We start from the raw sequence: 18,771 nt of genomic DNA on the forward strand, positions 1-18,771 counted from the left end.
GCTGATACTTGTTTACTTATGTTGCTTGAACAACAAAGCCTGTTGAGTTTTCTCGTTGAATTTAATAACTTATATACTTAAATGAATGTGCTTATCATTCTTTTATCCACATTAGCAATTGCCGGACTTGGTGCCTTTGAAACGGAGATAGTTCCCGATGACTTTATTGTTCATTTCTATTCAAAGTATTTTGCATCCGTCAGAGAGTCCTTTTTAAGGACAAAACTCACAAGTTCAAACGTATGTATTTTATTATAACGATTTTTAATCTTTATTATAATTTTAAAATTCCTCTTAGATAACTAACTGGGAGATTGTTCCACGCCAGAACCCTATCTGGCAACTTCCAAGTGATTTTGATATCTTGAGGATTTTGGAGGAAAACGAAACACCAAAAGATACTATAATTTCAACGATCAAATCGCATCCTTTGGTAAAAACCGTATCCCCTCAGAGAAGTGTAAGGAGGCTCTTGGCCTATAACCAAAACACCACAGTACCCAGTTTTGCAAACCGCTCACCCAAAGGCGTTATTAGGAATAGAAACCCCAACAATGATCGATCGCGAAATGTTTGTTCAGCTCTACATGCCAATGTCCTTTGGAAACTCGGTATTACTGGCAAGGGTGTTAAAGTAGCTATATTTGATACGGGCTTGACCAAGAATCATCCACACTTTCGCAATGTCAAGGAACGGACTAACTGGACAAACGAAAAATCTCTGGATGACCGTGTTAGCCATGGCACCTTCGTTGCAGGAGTCATTGCCTCCTCCAAGGAATGCCTTGGCTTTGCTCCCGATGCAGATCTATATATATTTAAAGTCTTTACTAACTCTCAGGTAAGAATTCAACGGCGCAGAACACAAACTAAGTGAGCTTACTAATTAAAATGTTTATTTTCATCAGGTTTCGTACACATCTTGGTTCCTGGATGCCTTCAACTATGCAATATACAAGAAAATGAATATCCTCAATCTGAGTATTGGAGGTCCAGATTTTATGGATGCTCCGTTCGTTGAAAAGGTTCTTGAACTGTCTGCTAATAATGTTATTATGATTTCGTCAGCGGGAAACGATGGCCCCCTTTACGGAACTCTGAATAATCCTGGCGACCAGAGCGATGTTATCGGAGTGGGTGGTATACAGTTTAACGATAAAATAGCGAAATTCAGTTCCAGGGGAATGACCACATGGGAACTGCCGATGGGATATGGAAGAATGGGGCTTGATATTGTAACCTACGGTAGTCAGGTGGAAGGTAGTGATGTTAGAAAAGGTTGCAGGCGGCTCTCAGGCACGTCCGTTTCTTCACCTGTTGTGGCCGGTGCATCTGCTCTTCTCTTAAGCGGTGCACTGCACAAGATGGACCTAATTAACCCAGCATCCCTGAAACAGGTTCTTATCGATGGAGCCGAAATGCTACCGAACTACAATATGTATGAGCAAGGAGCCGGAAAGCTAAACCTGTTAAAGAGCATGCAACTACTTCTCACATACAAACCAACTATAACCCTGATACCACCATTTCTTGACTTCACCCTTAACTATATGTGGCCGTATAGTTCCCAGCCATTGTATCACGGTAGCTCCGTGGTGATTGCAAACGTAACGATACTAAATGGTATCGCTGTTACCAGTCAGGTTGTAGGCACCCCGAAATGGATTCCAGACTTAGGTCAACATGGCCAGTTTCTTCAAATATCGACTCAATATTCGCCTACCCTTTGGCCTTGGACTGGTTGGATGGCGGTATATATAGGTGAGTGATTTATCTTAAAAACTTTATTCATATTTTAATTATTTCGACCCTATGATCGTATCAGCTGTCAACAAGGAGGGCGAAAACTTTGAAGGAGTCTGCAAAGGAAGCATCGCATTGCTTGTGGAAAGTTTGAAAGTTACTCCTAATGAAACACTGGTCACTGAAGTTATTTTCCCAATAAGTGTTAAAGTGACACCCAAACCACCCAGAAACAAAAGAATTTTATGGGACCAGTACCACAGCCTACGGTATCCACCCCGGTATATTCCACGGGATGATCTTAAAGTTAAATCCGATCCGCTTGACTGGAATGCAGATCACATTCACACAAACTTCAAGGATATGTATACTCACTTACGAAACATCGGCTATTATATTGATGTCTTGCGGGAACCATTCACTTGCTTCAATGCCTCAGACTATGGGGCATTACTGATAGTGGATCCCGAAAGGGAGTTCGAAGATGCAGAAATCGCGGCTCTAAAGGACAACGTTTACAAGAAGGGCTTGGGCGTGGTTGTATTTGCCGATTGGTACAATACAACGGTGATGAAAAAGATCAAATTCTTCGACGAGAACACCAGACAGTGGTGGACACCGGATACAGGAGGCGCCAACATTCCTGCCTTGAATGATTTACTGAAACCTTTCGGCATTGGTTTCGGTGATTTCGTGGGTGAGGGGCACTTTAAGCTCGGTGACCATTCAATGTATTATGCCAGCGGAGCCACCTTAGTTAAATTTCCATCGAATCCCGGCGACATTCTGGTAGGAACCAAATTAAATGACCAAGGGCTTTCGGTAAGGTTTATGTCTATAAAAAAACTCTTTTCCTAAAATAATTTTATTTTTTAGATTATAAACTCTAAAACACCGAACAAAGAATCTAAAAAAGACTTGCCTATTTTTGGATTATTTCAAACAAAGGAAAACAGCATCGAAAGCAACGAAGAGATTATCGACAATCCCGAGAACAACTTAGCCAACACCGTTTCCACTGACTACTCTACCTTCAAAAAAAGGGTTCTACTCCTCAGAAAAAAAGAACACAGCATAAGCTACGCAAAAATAGTCAATTCTCGAAATAATGAAGGGCGAATCGCAGTATATGGCGACTCCAACTGCCTGGATGCAACGCATCTCGAAAAGGCTTGCTACTGGCTTTTGATTACATTTCTGGACTTTGCCATCAACTCACACAAATCCAGTCTATTACAGAACCTAAATCGCATTGAGGAGTTCAAAAAAGTAAAGGCGAGTCCCCTACCTCTTAGAATATCAAGTAATAGCATCCATACTGTTCCTAAAAATGAAAATTGTGAAAAAATTGACTGGCTAACAGCCACGACACAGGAGAAAGATGAAAACATTGAGTGGGAGGTTCCTATTGGAGAGATGGTGCCTCAGGAAAAAAATGGTGTGTTGACATTAATCGTCTATAAAGTGGCTTAAACAAAACATTCTTTTATTTCAGAGTTTCCAGAGGACACAGTGATAGAAAAGTTATTGAACGAGGAGATCGTTAAGTTATCCAATATTGACGAATATTTTAAGGACTCTGACGATGTAGAATACTTGATGAACTCAATTATTCTTATGATATGTTATAGCTGTACGATTATTTTAACTTTATTGATGTTGTATATGAGGCGACGGTGGGTGCGATTTTAATAAACATACTTTTTGATCATTTTAGTTTTAAAAACACATTTTATTCATTTGTATAATTTTAAAATCTTTAAATTGTAAGTTACTTAAAAAATTAAAAATGAGAGCATTTCAATCGTTTCTACATACAAATAATTGTATTTGTAAAGAGTTTTTTGTTTTATTTTTGTTTTTATTTTTATTTTTTTTTTGAATTAGTTGTAAAAAGCTTTGTGCTTTTGACAAAAAGTCGATGTATTTTTCTAAGTTAAATAAATTATACGTATTTAATATATTTGAATTTTTTTTTACATTCAAATTACAGTTATAGATATACAAAATGTCCAATAATTTACACTTAACTAAATAAATTAATTTACAGGAATTTTATTACTTTATCGATGTCGTACCTAGTGTATGGAAAGTTAACCTTAAGCTACGGCTTGCTTTTTATCTGTGGCAATATACAACATAGCCTATCATTTTTTTTCGTTGTCAATTTTGCTTTTGTCCAACGATGACGACACCATCCCGCCACCATTGGAGGGATATAGCTTTTCCAAGTAGTTTAATGATTCATTCAAAAATGTCTATAACGAAAGTTTATTATTGAAACTATGTGGTTGGTAGTGGAATCTATGGTTAACTCACCTGGAAAGCATGCAGAACAGCCATAATGGCGGGTGATCCGAATCCGTGGGTTATCAAAGAGAAGTGTGTCAGGTGGCGCTGCATCGAGGGTTCCAGCAGGTGCTGTGATCTCGTCCCGAAGTGGGTCGTCCGATCCTGACTTAAGATCTGCATTAATTCTTTTGTAATCTGAAATAAAAAGTTTCCAAATTTAATTATAAGTTAAAAAGGTAAAAGATTTAAGAAAACTTACCTGCTGGGAATGAAGGATGAGTTCTTTCCGGCGGTACGAGTCCTGGGGCTCCGTTTGATGGCGCACAATGTACTCCGCCAGCTGCCTGGCCGGAAATTCGGTTTCGCACACAAAGTGAAAGTCCTTGGCCAAGTGAGTGGCCTCCCCCTCCACCAAGGATGTTAGAAGCGTAACATTGGCAGCTTTTCGTCTACCAGCCGGCAGATTCAAGCCAATCTTCTCCAGCTTCTCCCTCAGCAGGCGTCCGCCATTCTTGCTTTTGGCCCTGCAGGGTGATGAAAAGTTTGTTTGGTTTTCTCTCAGGAATGAGGGTTTGAGGAACACCTACCTTCGGAGTACTCCGCCCAGGAGGGAGGCGTTCAGACACTCGGGGGGCGACAGGCGGCGCTGCACTTCGGCAATGGTGACCTTGTATTTCGAGGTGCTCGAGAGGAGACTAAGGCGACCAGGAACTGCACAGAACACCTCGCTGGGCGAACCCGATCCAATGTTCCCGGCTTCTTTACCGCTCTTCATGCCTTTCGAAAAAAAATCGGAGGGGAAAAAAACCAACACATTAAAATTGCACACTCCATTGGTGTGTAAAATAAACACTAGACATTGTTAGGCGACATGAAAAATATATTATTATTGGCATTGTTGTTATTGTTATGGCAGGGCCAAGTGTGAATGCAGGACGTGAGGATCGTTTTACTCGAATCCTGCCAATTAGAAGGGCAAGATTCAGTTTCATAATGAATCGGGGGTTGCTCCATCCAAACAATATTATGTATTAGGGCGTGTTGGTAGTTCCGCCTTTTTCGCAACATGATTTGGAATCCAACTTACAAGTTTCCAAAAACTAATATTCATTGTAAGAGAATGTAAACTATATGAATCAACCCCCTTTAACACAAAAACTAGTTGAATAGTACTTCAAATTATGATTAGGAAAATCATAGTTTCTATGAGTTTTAAACTATCTTTCTCTCAAAATATGAACATATGTCCCATAGCTCTACACTGACCCTTCAAACTTTCAATAATTGTTTCCATATTTAAATAAGGATATGGCGGGCATTCATCAAAGGGTTGTTTTTCAAGCACAATCATACATATATGGAGATCCTGCATAGTTTTAAATGAATATATTATGTAGCTTACTTTTTATTAGCGGCAAATCCGACATGAAAGCCACATTGTCGTCTAGGGCAGGAGCTTGAACATCGTCGACAGCATTTTGAAGGGCTTGATGCAAGGCCAAGGACTCGTGCTCGTGTCCCAGTCTGGTGCCATGGGCAGCTCCTGCCGATATTGCACTACCGTAATCGCTTCTCCTATCCGTATACGGAAATCCATGGGACAGTTGTGTCTGTAGATTAAAGATTATTAATAAAATAATAGGAAAATTGGATTTATTAAAGTTTTAAGATAACTTAAGATACTTCAAATAAAAAGAATATTTCAGTAGTTAAGTGTTATGGCTGCGTGTATTGTAAAAATGATGCCAATAATTGTGAGATTATTAATACATCAGCGGTTCGGTTTTGCCAAGGGGTTGAAGTTGCCGCATAACCATAGCCAATCCCAGCTCCTTGCCACCAAAATACATGTGTGTGTGTGTATGAAGACCGGCTGCCACACACTTACACACAAGCACAGGCGAGCTTCGGCCAGAGTATCTGTGTGAGTGTTTTCGCCCTTTGGCGGACAGATGCGCACCAGAGGATACGCCTTTTCCTAACATTAACGTTGCGTTTTTACTGCAGCGCCTTAGGATAAAGCCGGGTTGTAGATGTGGATGTGGATGTGGATGTGGATGTGGATGAGGATGTAGATGTGGATGTGGATGTGGCTGTGAATAAGGATGTGAATGTAAGGCTGTAAGTCTGTATGGATGAGGCAAACAGACTCCCTTCGGCGAGCTAAGGCAGAGCTAGGAATTTCATCGTTTTCTTGGCAAGATGTTCTCGTGAAATCTGAAGAGCATTTTTAACATTTTTCGTAAACGTTGTTTTTTTTAATGCACTCGAATGGAATTCGTTCAAAAATAACTTCGACAACTTTCACAGAATAAGGGGAAACCTTTCCACCCCGGCAGCATTTTCCAGCAAGGCCTCCGGAAGCCAAGAATTTAGGAAAATATGCCAAAATAATGCGAAAGAAGACGCAAATTCTTAAACGGATAAAAGATTGAGTTCGTAGCTCAAAGTATCTTCTAGTTAGTATTTGTAATAATTTCACTCTCAATTGGTTTACACATGAAGAAATTAAATAAATGAAATAATTTAGTTAGTTAGAAAAATCTTACAATATATATGACTGATTAAAGTTTTTACTAAGTTATAAGTTTTTATAAGAAAAACTATTTATGAGTTAGGAATACAAAAAAAAATAATATTAGAAAATATCAAAATATATTAATTTTTTTTTTGTACTTACGACATGTCCCTGCAATTCCGCCTCCCTGTGAGTCCTGTGTATCCCCAGTTGATCCTGCGTTGACCTCAGGCCCGCCAGCTGGTTGTAGTGGTGCAGAGGAGCGTGGTGCAGCGAGGACAGGGGCTGGCCATAAGGATCCGTGCCCAAATACTCCAGGGCACCGTGGTTCTGCAAGTAGCCGGGTACGGATATCTGAATAACAGTTGCCAGTAATCGGGGGAAACCCACTAGCCTGTAAGGGGGCTGGGTTGGGGGACAGGACTTACCTGTTGCTGAGGGGGACTCTGTGTGGAGTGGTGGAAGGGGGGCGGAAAATACGGCGGCTGGAAGTCGGACTGCAGCGATTGGTGGTGCATGGTGGCCGCCGATCCACCGCTGTGCCCACTGTGCCCGGTGGCCGGACCACTCCGGCCCGTGTGTCCGCCGGAATGCGTTGTGTACGCCGCACTGCTGCCGGATAGCCCTAGACTCCCATGTCCACTGAGCCGTTCCTGGGGGAAAACACATAGACGCACATTAGCCCATTTCGTGAAACATTTCCGGTTCTAAATTGATTTTTCAAACAATTTTTTGTGAAAGATATTTTGGGTTGCAAAAGTTTGTAGAGAAAACCCGCCGGTAAATGGATGGAACTTGTAATACGTATATCTTGTATATTTTGTTTAAGACATTTCTTTAAACAAGATGTATGTGTGAATCACATTATCATTTAGTAATTTTTTTATTAGATTTCTACTATATTTTTTAAAGCTAAAGTTTCTTTGACGATCTCTGTGTCTTTTTTGAAAAATTTTGAAACCTTCATGATTAACTTTCATAGTCAACTTTTAAATGATAAATTTTTATGTTCACACCAATTGTTAAGTAAACTTTAAGATATACGATATAAACTTTAAGTTTAAAGAACTCTATGATTTTAAAATAAAATTTACGGTTTCGTAGCTCAAAAGCTCAATTTACGAGCTCAAAAGTTAACTTTTAATATTCCAATGGCTTCTTGTCGATAAATTTCATAAACCATATCGATCCTCAAACCGGATTTAGTTATAGAAGTTCAAGTAGCATTCTTTTGATTAAATAAAATATTAATTGGGTGTTATAATGTCCATGATTTGAGTTTATTTCAAAATTCAAGAACTGTAAAGTCTTCGAAAAGTAATTTTCCACATTTGAGATTTCACATTTTGAGCGGCCACTTCTTTGGACATTTATCCATATATTAACTTGTGGCATCCAAGTCAGGGGTCAACTTAATTTTATGCACAATTAATCATTTCGAGATTTATTCTCAGCTTTTTGGAACTATATACCTGAACCTGAATTACAGCTGGCATATCCACATAGGCTAAAGTCATGTTATCATGTTCGTCAATTTTACACTGTAACTTAATGGACGCACTATAGGTGGGACTTTCTTAAGTATTTAGTTTAGTTTTTTGAAAATTTTGGTTGATATATCACAAGAGATTATATAGATGGTGGACACGTGATGGGGGAATTAAAAAAGTGCCGCGAGCGATTTTTTATTAGCAACCGACGGCAGAGCAGCATCAGCAGTCGACGAGCGACGAACGCGAAATGAGAACTAGTCTCTCGTCAGTGTGCCAAAAAGGCAGAAAAGAGGGTTTGGATTTTGGTCTGGGTTTGGGTTTCTTGGTCTGTCGACTGGGCTTGAGCCGGAGGTTGAGGTTGGCTTTTCAGCTGGCTCTTTGCTACGCAGTCGCTACCGTTAGAGGTCGGTCGATGGGCCAAGGACCGAAGCAAGTATAATACATGATTACCGACTTACACAAATTTAAATGGGTGTGTTACCGAGTGTGTGGGCTTGTGCGGCCAGGACACCACAAAAGGATAATGAGGTCGGAAGCTTGGCTTAGTCAATGGTATCACACAAGCCATTTTGCATCCTGCCCAGTCGCGCGTCCTTTTGAATTGGCAGGATGCGGTGTCAATGGAAGATGCCCGCGATAAGAACACCTCCATTTACCCACCCGCACATTAGATATCCATAACGCTAACCCAATATTGATTCCTTAAATTTAGACTAACTGCGGAAAACATTTCACTCGATTAGAATGAATATGAATGGCAGGGGAGATGGAGTGGAGGTGGAACCGGAGCAGGATGAGAAGGGAGGACCGCATCCACCTGCCTCGGCCTTAATTCCGCATTGTATCGGGATTTGCGGAAAAAGAATGACAGTAATTTGACACAAAACGTTGAGAGTTTTCACAAATCGAACATGTTTATTCGATTGTGCAAGCTAGGATCCGGATCGCGGCTACTGGGCAGTCATTGTCGTCCAAATATGGAATCTTTTTCAAAGTGGCCCAAACAAGGCGGCCTATGAGGCGCTCATACGCTCTATTTCTTCACGATTCGCATCGCTTTAATCAACTAATTCATATAAATATAGTATGTATAGCCCAAACATTCAAATGCCATTACAATTATTTATAACTCACAAGCAATTACTGGAGGATGCTCTGGAAATGACGGGTAATTTATTTTGACATTTGATTAAGAAAGTAAAGGGTTCTTAGGGGGCATATGTCTTAATATAAAGGATTGGTGGTTTATTTAAGGTAATTCATCTTCAATAATTAGGCCCTAATAATGACATTATTATTCAAATAAACCATCTCTAAAAACATATACCCTCCAATCCTTTTCATAAATCATGACAAGCTTTACCAACTTTTCAAAACCAAATAAATCCCAAGTTAAGATAAATGTTTACTTGTATTTTAAACTACTCCTATCAAATTATTAATCAACAAATTCTTTGTTTAATTTTGGTGAATATACATTACAAGCACACATGGTTAAACCTAACTCCCAGAAATCTTGATCGCTGGGCTTCACCTTTGGTTAGGGAGCGTTCTTTGGTTTTGTGGCCCAAAAGAACGTGGCAATTGCGGATCGGGCACGACTTTATTGTGGCTTAATAAATTAAAATAATTTTGATTGATTACTTTGGATTATCTTGTCATTTGCCAACATCAAATAGAATATTTAAGAATACAGGTAAACCGGTTCTCTTTTGTTTTGCGTGAATATTCGACTATCGACGGCCGGTGGTTCTTGTTGGTTTTCTTTTTCCATATATCCTATCCCTCCAAAAACAAAACACAAAAAAAGATTTAGCGCATTTCTCGCTTAAGAATTCGTGGTTGGCTCTAATCAAAGTCAAATCTTGGTATTACTCTGGGTTTTCTGATCAATTAAAACGGTATTTGTGGTGGGTCTAGTGCAGTATCTAATGGGAGACGAATTCTTCCAAGTTTCGCAAAGATAAAAGATTTATTGGAATATTTTTTGAATATTTACTACTGGTTTGTTTACTTTGATTTTGTTGGTGGATGTGATTTAATATTAGGTAGCTGCCAAGACTCATCCGTGGCGGCTTATTCGAGGCTTATTCTTGGCTCTTGCCGTCACTCGATAATCATCAATATGTACACCCGGAGAAATGGGGAATTGGTTTAGATTTCTAAGGATTTTATGAAAATCTGCAATGCATGTTTATTGACTACTTAGTTTAATCCTTTCTTATAAAATCTTTACTTATTGTTTAAATGTAGTTTATAATTTTTATGAGTGTACTCTTGACCAGCTCAGGTTCTATTCGTATGCGTGGCTTTTGAGTAATGCTTTTGACCCTTTGCCAGTTTGCCAATCATTTGGATTGGAAGCTGTAAGCGCCCGTTGCCCGAAAATTTGAGTTTTGCTGTTATTTTTTATTTATTTATTTATTTTGTTCTTGGATCTTGGATTTTTTGATTTTTTTTTGGCTGTCTATTATTAATTGTGCGATTGGAAACTCTTGGTTTTCAATCACATGAAATTCAGAATTTTACTCCATTGTTTGTTATTGCCAGACATGAATATGCTGAAATTTCGGACTTACTCTGGTGGTCAATACTCCCATGGCGTAATTCAAGATAAAGATAAATAAATTATAAAGGTTCGAATGGTTTTCTGGCCGCCTCGGACTCGGAGACTATCTGGTTTTGTCTTATTGTTGTTGGTATTATTGTAGGCACAGGTAGACAGTTGGAAGCTGTTGAGCAGGTCGAAATAGTTTCACCTCAAGTGTGTTCCAAGCGACGGTCATACATAAAAAAGCACCATAGAACCCCAGTACTGAGCACCATCGCAGAACCGCAGAACCACCGCAGCACCATAGACCCATCGAACCCACCGAAAATACTCGTATGTACGCACAATACACATACGATATATTTTGTATATAAAATGCGCACTTCACTCGGTATTCTAATGAAATGTTATCCACTTGCGAATGATCAATTGCCATTAAAAGAGTTTTGACTCCAAAATCAGGGTTCACTTTTCAAGCCGGCCTATTACAATACATGCTTCAATGTGATTTTAGCCGATTCTCCCCCAGCACCACATCAGTCTTGAATTGGACTTCTTCTCCGGTTTCTGGCGTGTGCATCTTTTGGCCCAATCGAGTTCCTCAATATGTGCACGTGCTGATCTAATTTATTTGGAATTCAAATTGGACCAGCTTTGGGTAGTTTCAACTTTTAGGATCAGGTGCTACGTTGAACATCACCATTCCACTCTAATGGTTTTATCAGGGATTTATTATATTTAAATGGACATTTATTTTTTATCCGTTTACCCTAGCCCGACTTCCCACATAATTATGATAATAATATTACTTAAATAGAGTAAGTCCATGGCTTCTTATTTGGGAATAATAAATTTAAGTATGCAATTTATTTTAAAGGCTTTTAGGCTCAAAGGTCACCTACTTGGGATTATACTTTTAATGCTAAAACAGTACAATTTTTAATTCTACCATACTTTTTTTTGATTAAATGAAAGATGTAGAATTTATTAAACATTTTAAAAATAAATAATAAAAACTACAACTTAAGCATCAAACGAATTAAAGCTAAGTGTACATTAATTATTTGAAAACTCCCCCCAATCGCTAGCGCCATCTAACGATGGATTCATCAAAGACAAGAGGTAGATGGCGCCATGTGTGTAAAGAGCATGTAATGGTGTTGGTGGTGTGTTGAGAGGTGATTACTCACCACAGTACACACAGAAAAAACAAAGTGTTTTTCCATAAAAAATGATGGAAAACGTAAGCTTAAGATATAAATAAAATTAACAAATTTTGTATTCTTCCAAAAGACTAGTTTATGGTTTAGATTTTCACTTTATTTTGTTTAAAAATACAGAATGAGGCAGTAAATATTTCCAACAATCATACGATTCTTAAGCAAAGTTTTTAGAATCTAAAAAATCTACATTTTTTATTTTGTAAAGATTGAATGATGTACATATGAAAGTTAACTATACTCTGATAGGTACCTTTTGGAGTAGTGTTGAAACCGTCTGCTTTGGTACTTACATAAATAATTATGAGGCTAACAACTCCTTAAAAAAGCCATAAACTATCTGATTAAAGGCCAAACCACCGTGTAACAGATCCGGCCTCAAAAACCTAAGAAAAAAGCGGCAAAAGAATGGATGAAACCGCTCACTTCGAAAGTATTTGCAAATAATAATTAAATTAGCACGTGGCTTCCATAAAAGCAATCACGTCCGAATTCCTTCGCGGTGACGTAATGATTTTGAATACTTATACGGTAGCCAGTACACAGGGATCCACAGGAGTCGCGAATTGCCCTCGATTGTGGTCCCGATCGGGAGCAGCTATTACTGAAATTGCTGCTCCAAATCATTCCTCCAAACCGAAGATGCGCCCTCCCAGTCCCGAGACCAAGAAAAGAACATGCTTTCCAGTTTTTTTTTTCTTCAATTTTGGGACTACCTGGTCCGAAGTTGAATGCCACCAATTATAATACGACATATAAAACAAGTAGTCCCTAACATTTTATAAAACTCCTCACTTTCATCGTATGGACCAGACTTTTAATTACGCTGTCAAGTTGAATGATGGTGTTGGGGCAGCACAGGGGGAGGACGTGGCATAAATACCCCCCTTTTTGGGGCCAGGCCCATAGAATAAAAGCCAAGTTCATGCGGGCATTGTCATAATATTGCCAGTAAATATAGAATCCAGCATTCTTTACTCTATATTCTGGACTCTGCAATGATGATTTTAAGGAAGTAGAGGCTGAAAATAAATTTACATACTGGCCGGAAAGTTGGCGGAGCTTTAAAATTGGTTCGTTTCCAATTAGATTACACATTCGTTCGACGTCCGGTCCTGTCATTTATTGGGAGCTGCATGTTGGAACTGTCGGAAGAGCTATAAATTAAACGAATTTAAGAGGAAGCTTCGCTCCAAACGCTGCATATGTATAATATTCATAACAACAATGGAAATGTTCAGCGGACGATAATCGATTTTTGCTTATTACGATCCCAGGGTACACCAGGAACTCCGTGAACTCCTCTGCGCCTGCGCACGCGCTCCAATCCCATTCTGAATCCGAATCCCAATCCCAATCCGAATGCGAATGCGAATACGAATGCGAGGACTCCCCAAGACAGAGGAGTAGGGCCAAAAAGGAGCAAGGAGTAGGGCTCTTAATGAAGTAGTAAAACCCATTCATAAATGTATTAAACCTGCTGGGTATATGCGGAGTCTGCTTGGCTAAAATCGAAAGACTTCGTCTGCACTTCTAGTGCACAAATGACGAATAGAAGAACGAGCCAGGGCGGCCATGCAAGTACGCCGAGAAAAATAAATACATAAAGGCCCTTAAAAAAAGATATATATTTAAATCAGAGATAAACTTAAACGAAACTAACATTTTTTTCAACTTTTAAATAGTAATAAAACAAATCATTATAGTATTTTTAGTAGTATCTACCAATATCTTATTCTGACTGCAAGAATATATATTTTTCTGTCTGTGTAGACCCAACTGGACGCAGCTCATCGTGGTTCGTCTCCGAGACCGTTTGCAATCTGCCTCCAAAGGGCTGGCTTTCCGTGCAATCCAACTGCAGTTCCCCTCCTCCCCAATCTACTCCACCTACCTCCTCCTCCTCTTCTCGTTGGCAACGCATGCCGGCCAATATTCTGTTTTGGCCTTCTTGTCTGGGCTTTAGCTTTTGGCTAAAAGGAGGCCCGGACTTAAAGCCGAGCTCTGAGCTTGGCTTTACTTTGCCACGAGCCTAACACACGCCGTTCGCCGTTCGCTGTTCGCTCCGACACTTGATTCTGCTGGCGGATCTTCTCTTGGCCAGGTTATGAACATTTACATTTATCTTGCCAATCAATTTAGTTTTGTTTGGACTTTTTAATTTCCTCTCCGCAAATGAAATCAATTTTGATGCCTGCACATATGCAGTTTTTATTTCCCCAGGATTAGGTGCAAACGGAAATGGCCTCGAGCGGAAATCCAGAAATTTACATACCAACCCCACCCGCACATGTAATTATTATCCTTTGCATGAAATCGAATTTATTGATTAATAAAATCTTTTTATTTTTGGTCGACTTTAATCAAGGGATCGTACTAAAATTGAGATGGAAATTAAATGACGACAGGCCATGCATATTTATTCTCGAAGGCAATTACTTGATTCGAAGAGGGCAAGCCTTTTTAGCCAATATCCTAAACACAATTACCATACATCGGCATTGCATATTGGCAGAAATTGGAACAATTATTCTAAATTGCAAAGAAATTATTCAATAAATCATAAGGGAAGCCATCAATCAGATGGGTTATTCGGCCCTTCGATGCTTCGGATGTTTGGCTAATAAATAAGCTTGAATATTTTTTGATATATTCGGGGGCTATGGGAACTTTTCAGCCAACCTGATCCGGAGCATCCCTGTATATGGCATTCTTTTTCCTTTAATTTTTTTTTTTTTGGTTTTTTAGAATTTGGGCATCGCACGCAAATTGACGATGCGTTGCGCTTCAATCTCATAAATTATTTTGGCAACGCATCACGCGAGTGTCCCAGTGGGATCTTACCTGATTTAGCCAACATTTCGGGCCATGGTCGAGGCGAAAGCTAATGCCAACATACTCGGCATACCCATTGCGATTTTTGTGGGCGATGACTTTTCGTCTACCTCTCGTCGTTTTGTTTTTGTTTTGTTTTGATCTTTGGCCCTTGCCCCGTTCAAATTGCCCTATTTTTTTATATCGAGCCTCAAACAAAGTTCTTGGAAGCCGAAAACACCATATAATTTCGCTAATTAAATAGGGGGAGCGTGTACCCACGCATTTTTTGTTTCGAAAAAACGCATATCGAAGAGTTACTGATTTAGAGAGTTGTATTTGATTTTTTGGCCCTTGACGTTTGAACACTCCCACAGCCCATATGATTTTTGGTTTTCAGTTTCGAAATCGTGTCTGATCCTTAATGGATCCCCCAGTTTTTTGTTTCCAACTGCATTTTCCCATAACGTTAATATTGAAAGGACTCTCATATGTAATTATATCGTTTTTATCGTATTTACTAAAATGATAACTTCTTGTATTAGGAGGTACGCCTTTTAGGGGTTTCTTTGTGAGGGGCTTAATGCCTGTACTTGTCAGAGGGATATAAACAAATAATAAAATATATAAATAAAGAATTAGATTAATCAAAGGATTAAAATGAAATGTATTATTTGATTTTAGAAAAAAAGAATAAGCTACCTATTAGAATATACGAAAAAAATTATATTATTATGTCTGTTCTTTGGTGATCTTAAGATCGTAGCTGTAGTTTATTTATGGTTGTTAATACTTTATTAAGCTTAGTAGTTTGGTTTTAGATAACAATGTAGATTAAATCTCATGGGATTCTAATTAGAAACACACATTCCTAAGGAATTTAATAATAGTTTGAGTAAAATAATGAGGTGATGAATCCTAACTTCATAATTATCCTATCCCCCATTGGGAAATGCAACCTTTACTGGGCTGATGTCTACCGACGGCAGATTTCAGATAGTTAGTTTAAAAAAAAATTTGAATAAACATCAAAAATGTTATCTAAAAAGTTGTTCATAGATTTAGGAATACAATGATATCATGATACTATATACGTTCTTTTAGATGGATAGGTTCTAAACTTTCTTTCGAAAGTTTATTCTCTTAAAGTGGTTACTTTTATGCTAGACAGTTTTGGGAATTTCTGTATGAAACCTAAACATAATCTTCTCATTAGAGACCGATCATGAACATATATTTTTTAAAGGACCTGAGTGATCGGATAATATCTTACTATTGAAACAAAACATGTAATTTTGTATTTCCCAGCTTGAGAGTGTGCCATACGGACTGGATGGAAAGGCCATTACTATAAATTGGTCATTGATTTTGCGGCTAGAATGCCAAAGAATGGTAATCAGTTTGTGTGTGAATCACGGGCACAATTCTGCAGTCGGGCCAGGTCGGGTAATTGGCCCAAAGTGCTTGCGTGCCCGAAAGTGCCCAAAGAAATTTTAGTGTCAATCAAGCGGCGTGGCCCATGGGCTCTGATCGATGGTTCAATATCTGATTTTGAGTGGCCTGGTACTCTGAAGCTCGGGCTTAATTTGCAGATTTTGGCTGACAGATAATTACAATAGATCACTTATGTGGTCCTGAGCGCAAACCGCTTATCAACAGGATTGCAATCGGATTAAGTTTACACGGGGAGATCGATTCTTACCATCATGAACTTTTGATCCTCAAACTGATGATCGTTGGTGCGATGTAGGATGTGCATTTTGATGTAAATTATTTGAAGATGTTTTCAATTAATTAGAGGGCATAGGCGTAGATTTTTTTAATTTTTGTTTTGGGGGGCTTGCGTTTTGCCTTTTTTTCCCCTATTTTTTTTGTGAACACTTTAGCCAGTTGAGATACAAAACAGGTACAATCACTAAATATTTATTTTTTGTTTTAAATATTGAAAATTGATTTTATTACTTTTTTTTTGGCACTGGGTAAGGCAACTATGTGGTGTGTGTGTGTGTTTAAGAGATAGTGTAAGTTTAATTAAAAGTTACGTATCCGCCGCTATGTACACTTTACACTACCGATGTGGACAAGAGATTAGCTCTGAATTTGTTATAATTATTATTATTATTGTTGATATTCAAATTCGATTTGAATAACCGTTCGATACGGTTGGGTTTTGGTTTTGGTTTGGCTCGATTTCGGTTCGGTTAATTAAGCGAAAGACCCGCAAACGAAATTCCGCCTTTGCGCAGCCACCAGACGTAGTTCTCGACTGAATTTGGATTTTCTGGTTGGACGCAAAAACCTTCGGGGGATGTACGATGGTAGTGCTGTTGCTGCTGATGTTGCTGCTGTTGCTGCTGCTGCCGATGTTGATGCTGCCTCTGCTGCTGCTGCCTCCTTGGTTTGCTGGCTTGGTGCTGCCGCTGCTGCTGCTACTGATGTATTTTTTACCCACACACCGTTGCAAGATACAAAATACAGCTGCCGAATACATAGGAAAAAATGCCCAAAGCCAGTGCCGTTCGCCGGTTAGCTGTTTTGTACGCATGTATTTGTGAACTGGCCGCTCACACAGATACGCGCCACAGATACAGATACAGAGATACGGATGCGGGCAGCAGGTTTTTGGCTCTCGGCCATTGAAGAGAGCCGAACAAAGAGAGCCGGCCCAGGCGCAAAGAGAGCCGGCGCACAGCCATTTATATTTCGGAAGCCACGCCCCGCCAGCACCGGACTACTAGACAATGGGCCGAACCCAGAGGCTGCGGCAGCATCGCGTTGGTAGTGCAGCTTCTGCACATACAAAATCCACACACAGATACACCCCAATACACACACCCACAGAGAAAGCACTGATACAGCTGCAGATACACTGCCTGCCAGATACAGATACAACACATATAGGGGTTGCAAACCCGGGGTTGGCAACTTGCCCCGAGGGTGGCTTCTGCTACTGGGAAAACCCGGGCATCATCGGGGCATTTTGGCATCCGTGCTGCTCTCACTCGGACGCCAAATGATTGCCAGTGGTACGTGCTTCGGGTTCTTTTTCCTCTGCAGCATTTTCCATGGGGGGATTATCGGGCATATAGGTGTATATGTATATTACCCACCTATGTACTGAAAATATACCCAGATCATCCCATTCCACGAGTTGGGTTATTTGCCCTCGCCGCACACATTTTCTCGAATTTACATATTCCGCACACAAATTTTTCCTATGTTTGTAAATGTAAATGCGTATCTGTATCTGTATCACTGCACGTCATAATCAAAACAAACCGAAAATAACAGATTCCATTTTTCTTCGTTTTCTAACGAACACGGGGATATTACATTGTACAAGGACAGCAAGGTATCATTTAAATTAAAATCCTAATTTTTTTCCATAATTATTGTTGTCCTATTGTTGATTGAAGAGATAAACAATCTAAGAGTTACCAATTAGTTTTTAGTTATAAGTATTCTGATCAAAAATCCATATTCCCAACTGGTGACCCCGACAAGAACTACATATCTTAATGTTCAGTAACCCCCTGGTATTGACCAAAAATGTTGTTAAGATGTTATTTTTCGTTAATGAAATTCATAATCTAATAACTAATAGATTATTAATTAGAATTTGACATTGATTGGGTAATATTTGTCAATAAACCTAATTAAATAATTCTTATAATAAAGCATTAAACAGTTTCTATCCCAAAATGCTTTACTCATTGTGCTCCAAAAATATAACATAGGGTTGCCTGAAAAACAGATTTCTTAAGCCTTCTATTTCATCCTGTCTTAGCCTTCTTAATATTCACGGAATCAGGACACTTTTATTCTTGTATTATTTTCAGGTTACCCAATTAATGTCGGAAATAAACGCGCTGAGGATTAGCAACTGTGGAAAATTAAATCACTTGATTTCGTTTAGTCCGAGATTTGAATGTTTGTCTCTGCAAATTGAATAACGTCATTAACTTTGTAACTGACTTAAATGGATTTAAGGGCTCCTACCTTTTGTTGCTAGGGGAAAAGCTGTACAATTAAGTTATGTTGGAGGAGAAATGTTGGTATTTTTAAGATAAAGATTTTCTCTAAAATGTATAAAGATTGTTCCTTTTTTAAGTAATAATAGGTAAAACTTGTATACCTTTT

The 18,771-nt window shown here is 39.0% G+C and overlaps 2 protein-coding genes across 6 annotated transcripts in view; one reads left to right on the forward strand and one right to left on the reverse strand.

Moving 5' to 3' along the window:
• On the forward strand, positions 1–3,796 carry S1P (membrane-bound transcription factor site-1 protease). Its single transcript, XM_070279735.1, has 6 exons — positions 1–240; positions 299–841; positions 909–1,761; positions 1,826–2,565; positions 2,620–3,181; positions 3,239–3,796. Exons 1-6 carry the CDS (start codon positions 82–84, stop codon positions 3,433–3,435), a joined length of 3,054 nt encoding a protein of 1,017 aa, XP_070135836.1. The 5' UTR covers positions 1–81; the 3' UTR covers positions 3,436–3,796.
• The window catches only part of TfAP-2 (transcription factor AP-2), a 25,500-nt gene continuing 10,472 nt past the window's right edge, over positions 3,744–18,771 (reverse strand). Inside the window, exons 1-8 of one of the 5 annotated variants that reach the window (XM_017246014.3) lie at positions 16,334–16,444; positions 6,982–7,206; positions 6,716–6,883; positions 5,438–5,645; positions 4,623–4,812; positions 4,295–4,559; positions 4,063–4,230; positions 3,744–4,001 (exon numbers count right to left, since the gene is read on the reverse strand). In XM_017246014.3, coding sequence (XP_017101503.1) covers positions 3,891–4,001; positions 4,063–4,230; positions 4,295–4,559; positions 4,623–4,812; positions 5,438–5,645; positions 6,716–6,883; positions 6,982–7,206; positions 16,334–16,390 — 1,392 coding nt within the window. In that variant the 5' untranslated portion in view covers positions 16,391–16,444 and the 3' untranslated portion in view covers positions 3,744–3,890. Of the gene's footprint in view, positions 4,002–4,062; positions 4,231–4,294; positions 4,560–4,622; positions 4,813–5,437; positions 5,646–6,715; positions 6,908–6,981; positions 7,207–8,025; positions 8,117–16,333; positions 16,445–18,771 lie in introns of those variants that run through there. The other 4 variants (XM_017246010.3, XM_017246011.3, XM_017246015.3 and 1 more) reach the window with 4 other exon arrangements.

Source organism: Drosophila bipectinata, chromosome 3L (genome assembly GCF_030179905.1).
Source record: "Drosophila bipectinata strain 14024-0381.07 chromosome 3L, DbipHiC1v2, whole genome shotgun sequence".
NCBI lineage: Eukaryota > Metazoa > Arthropoda > Insecta > Diptera > Drosophilidae > Drosophila > Drosophila bipectinata.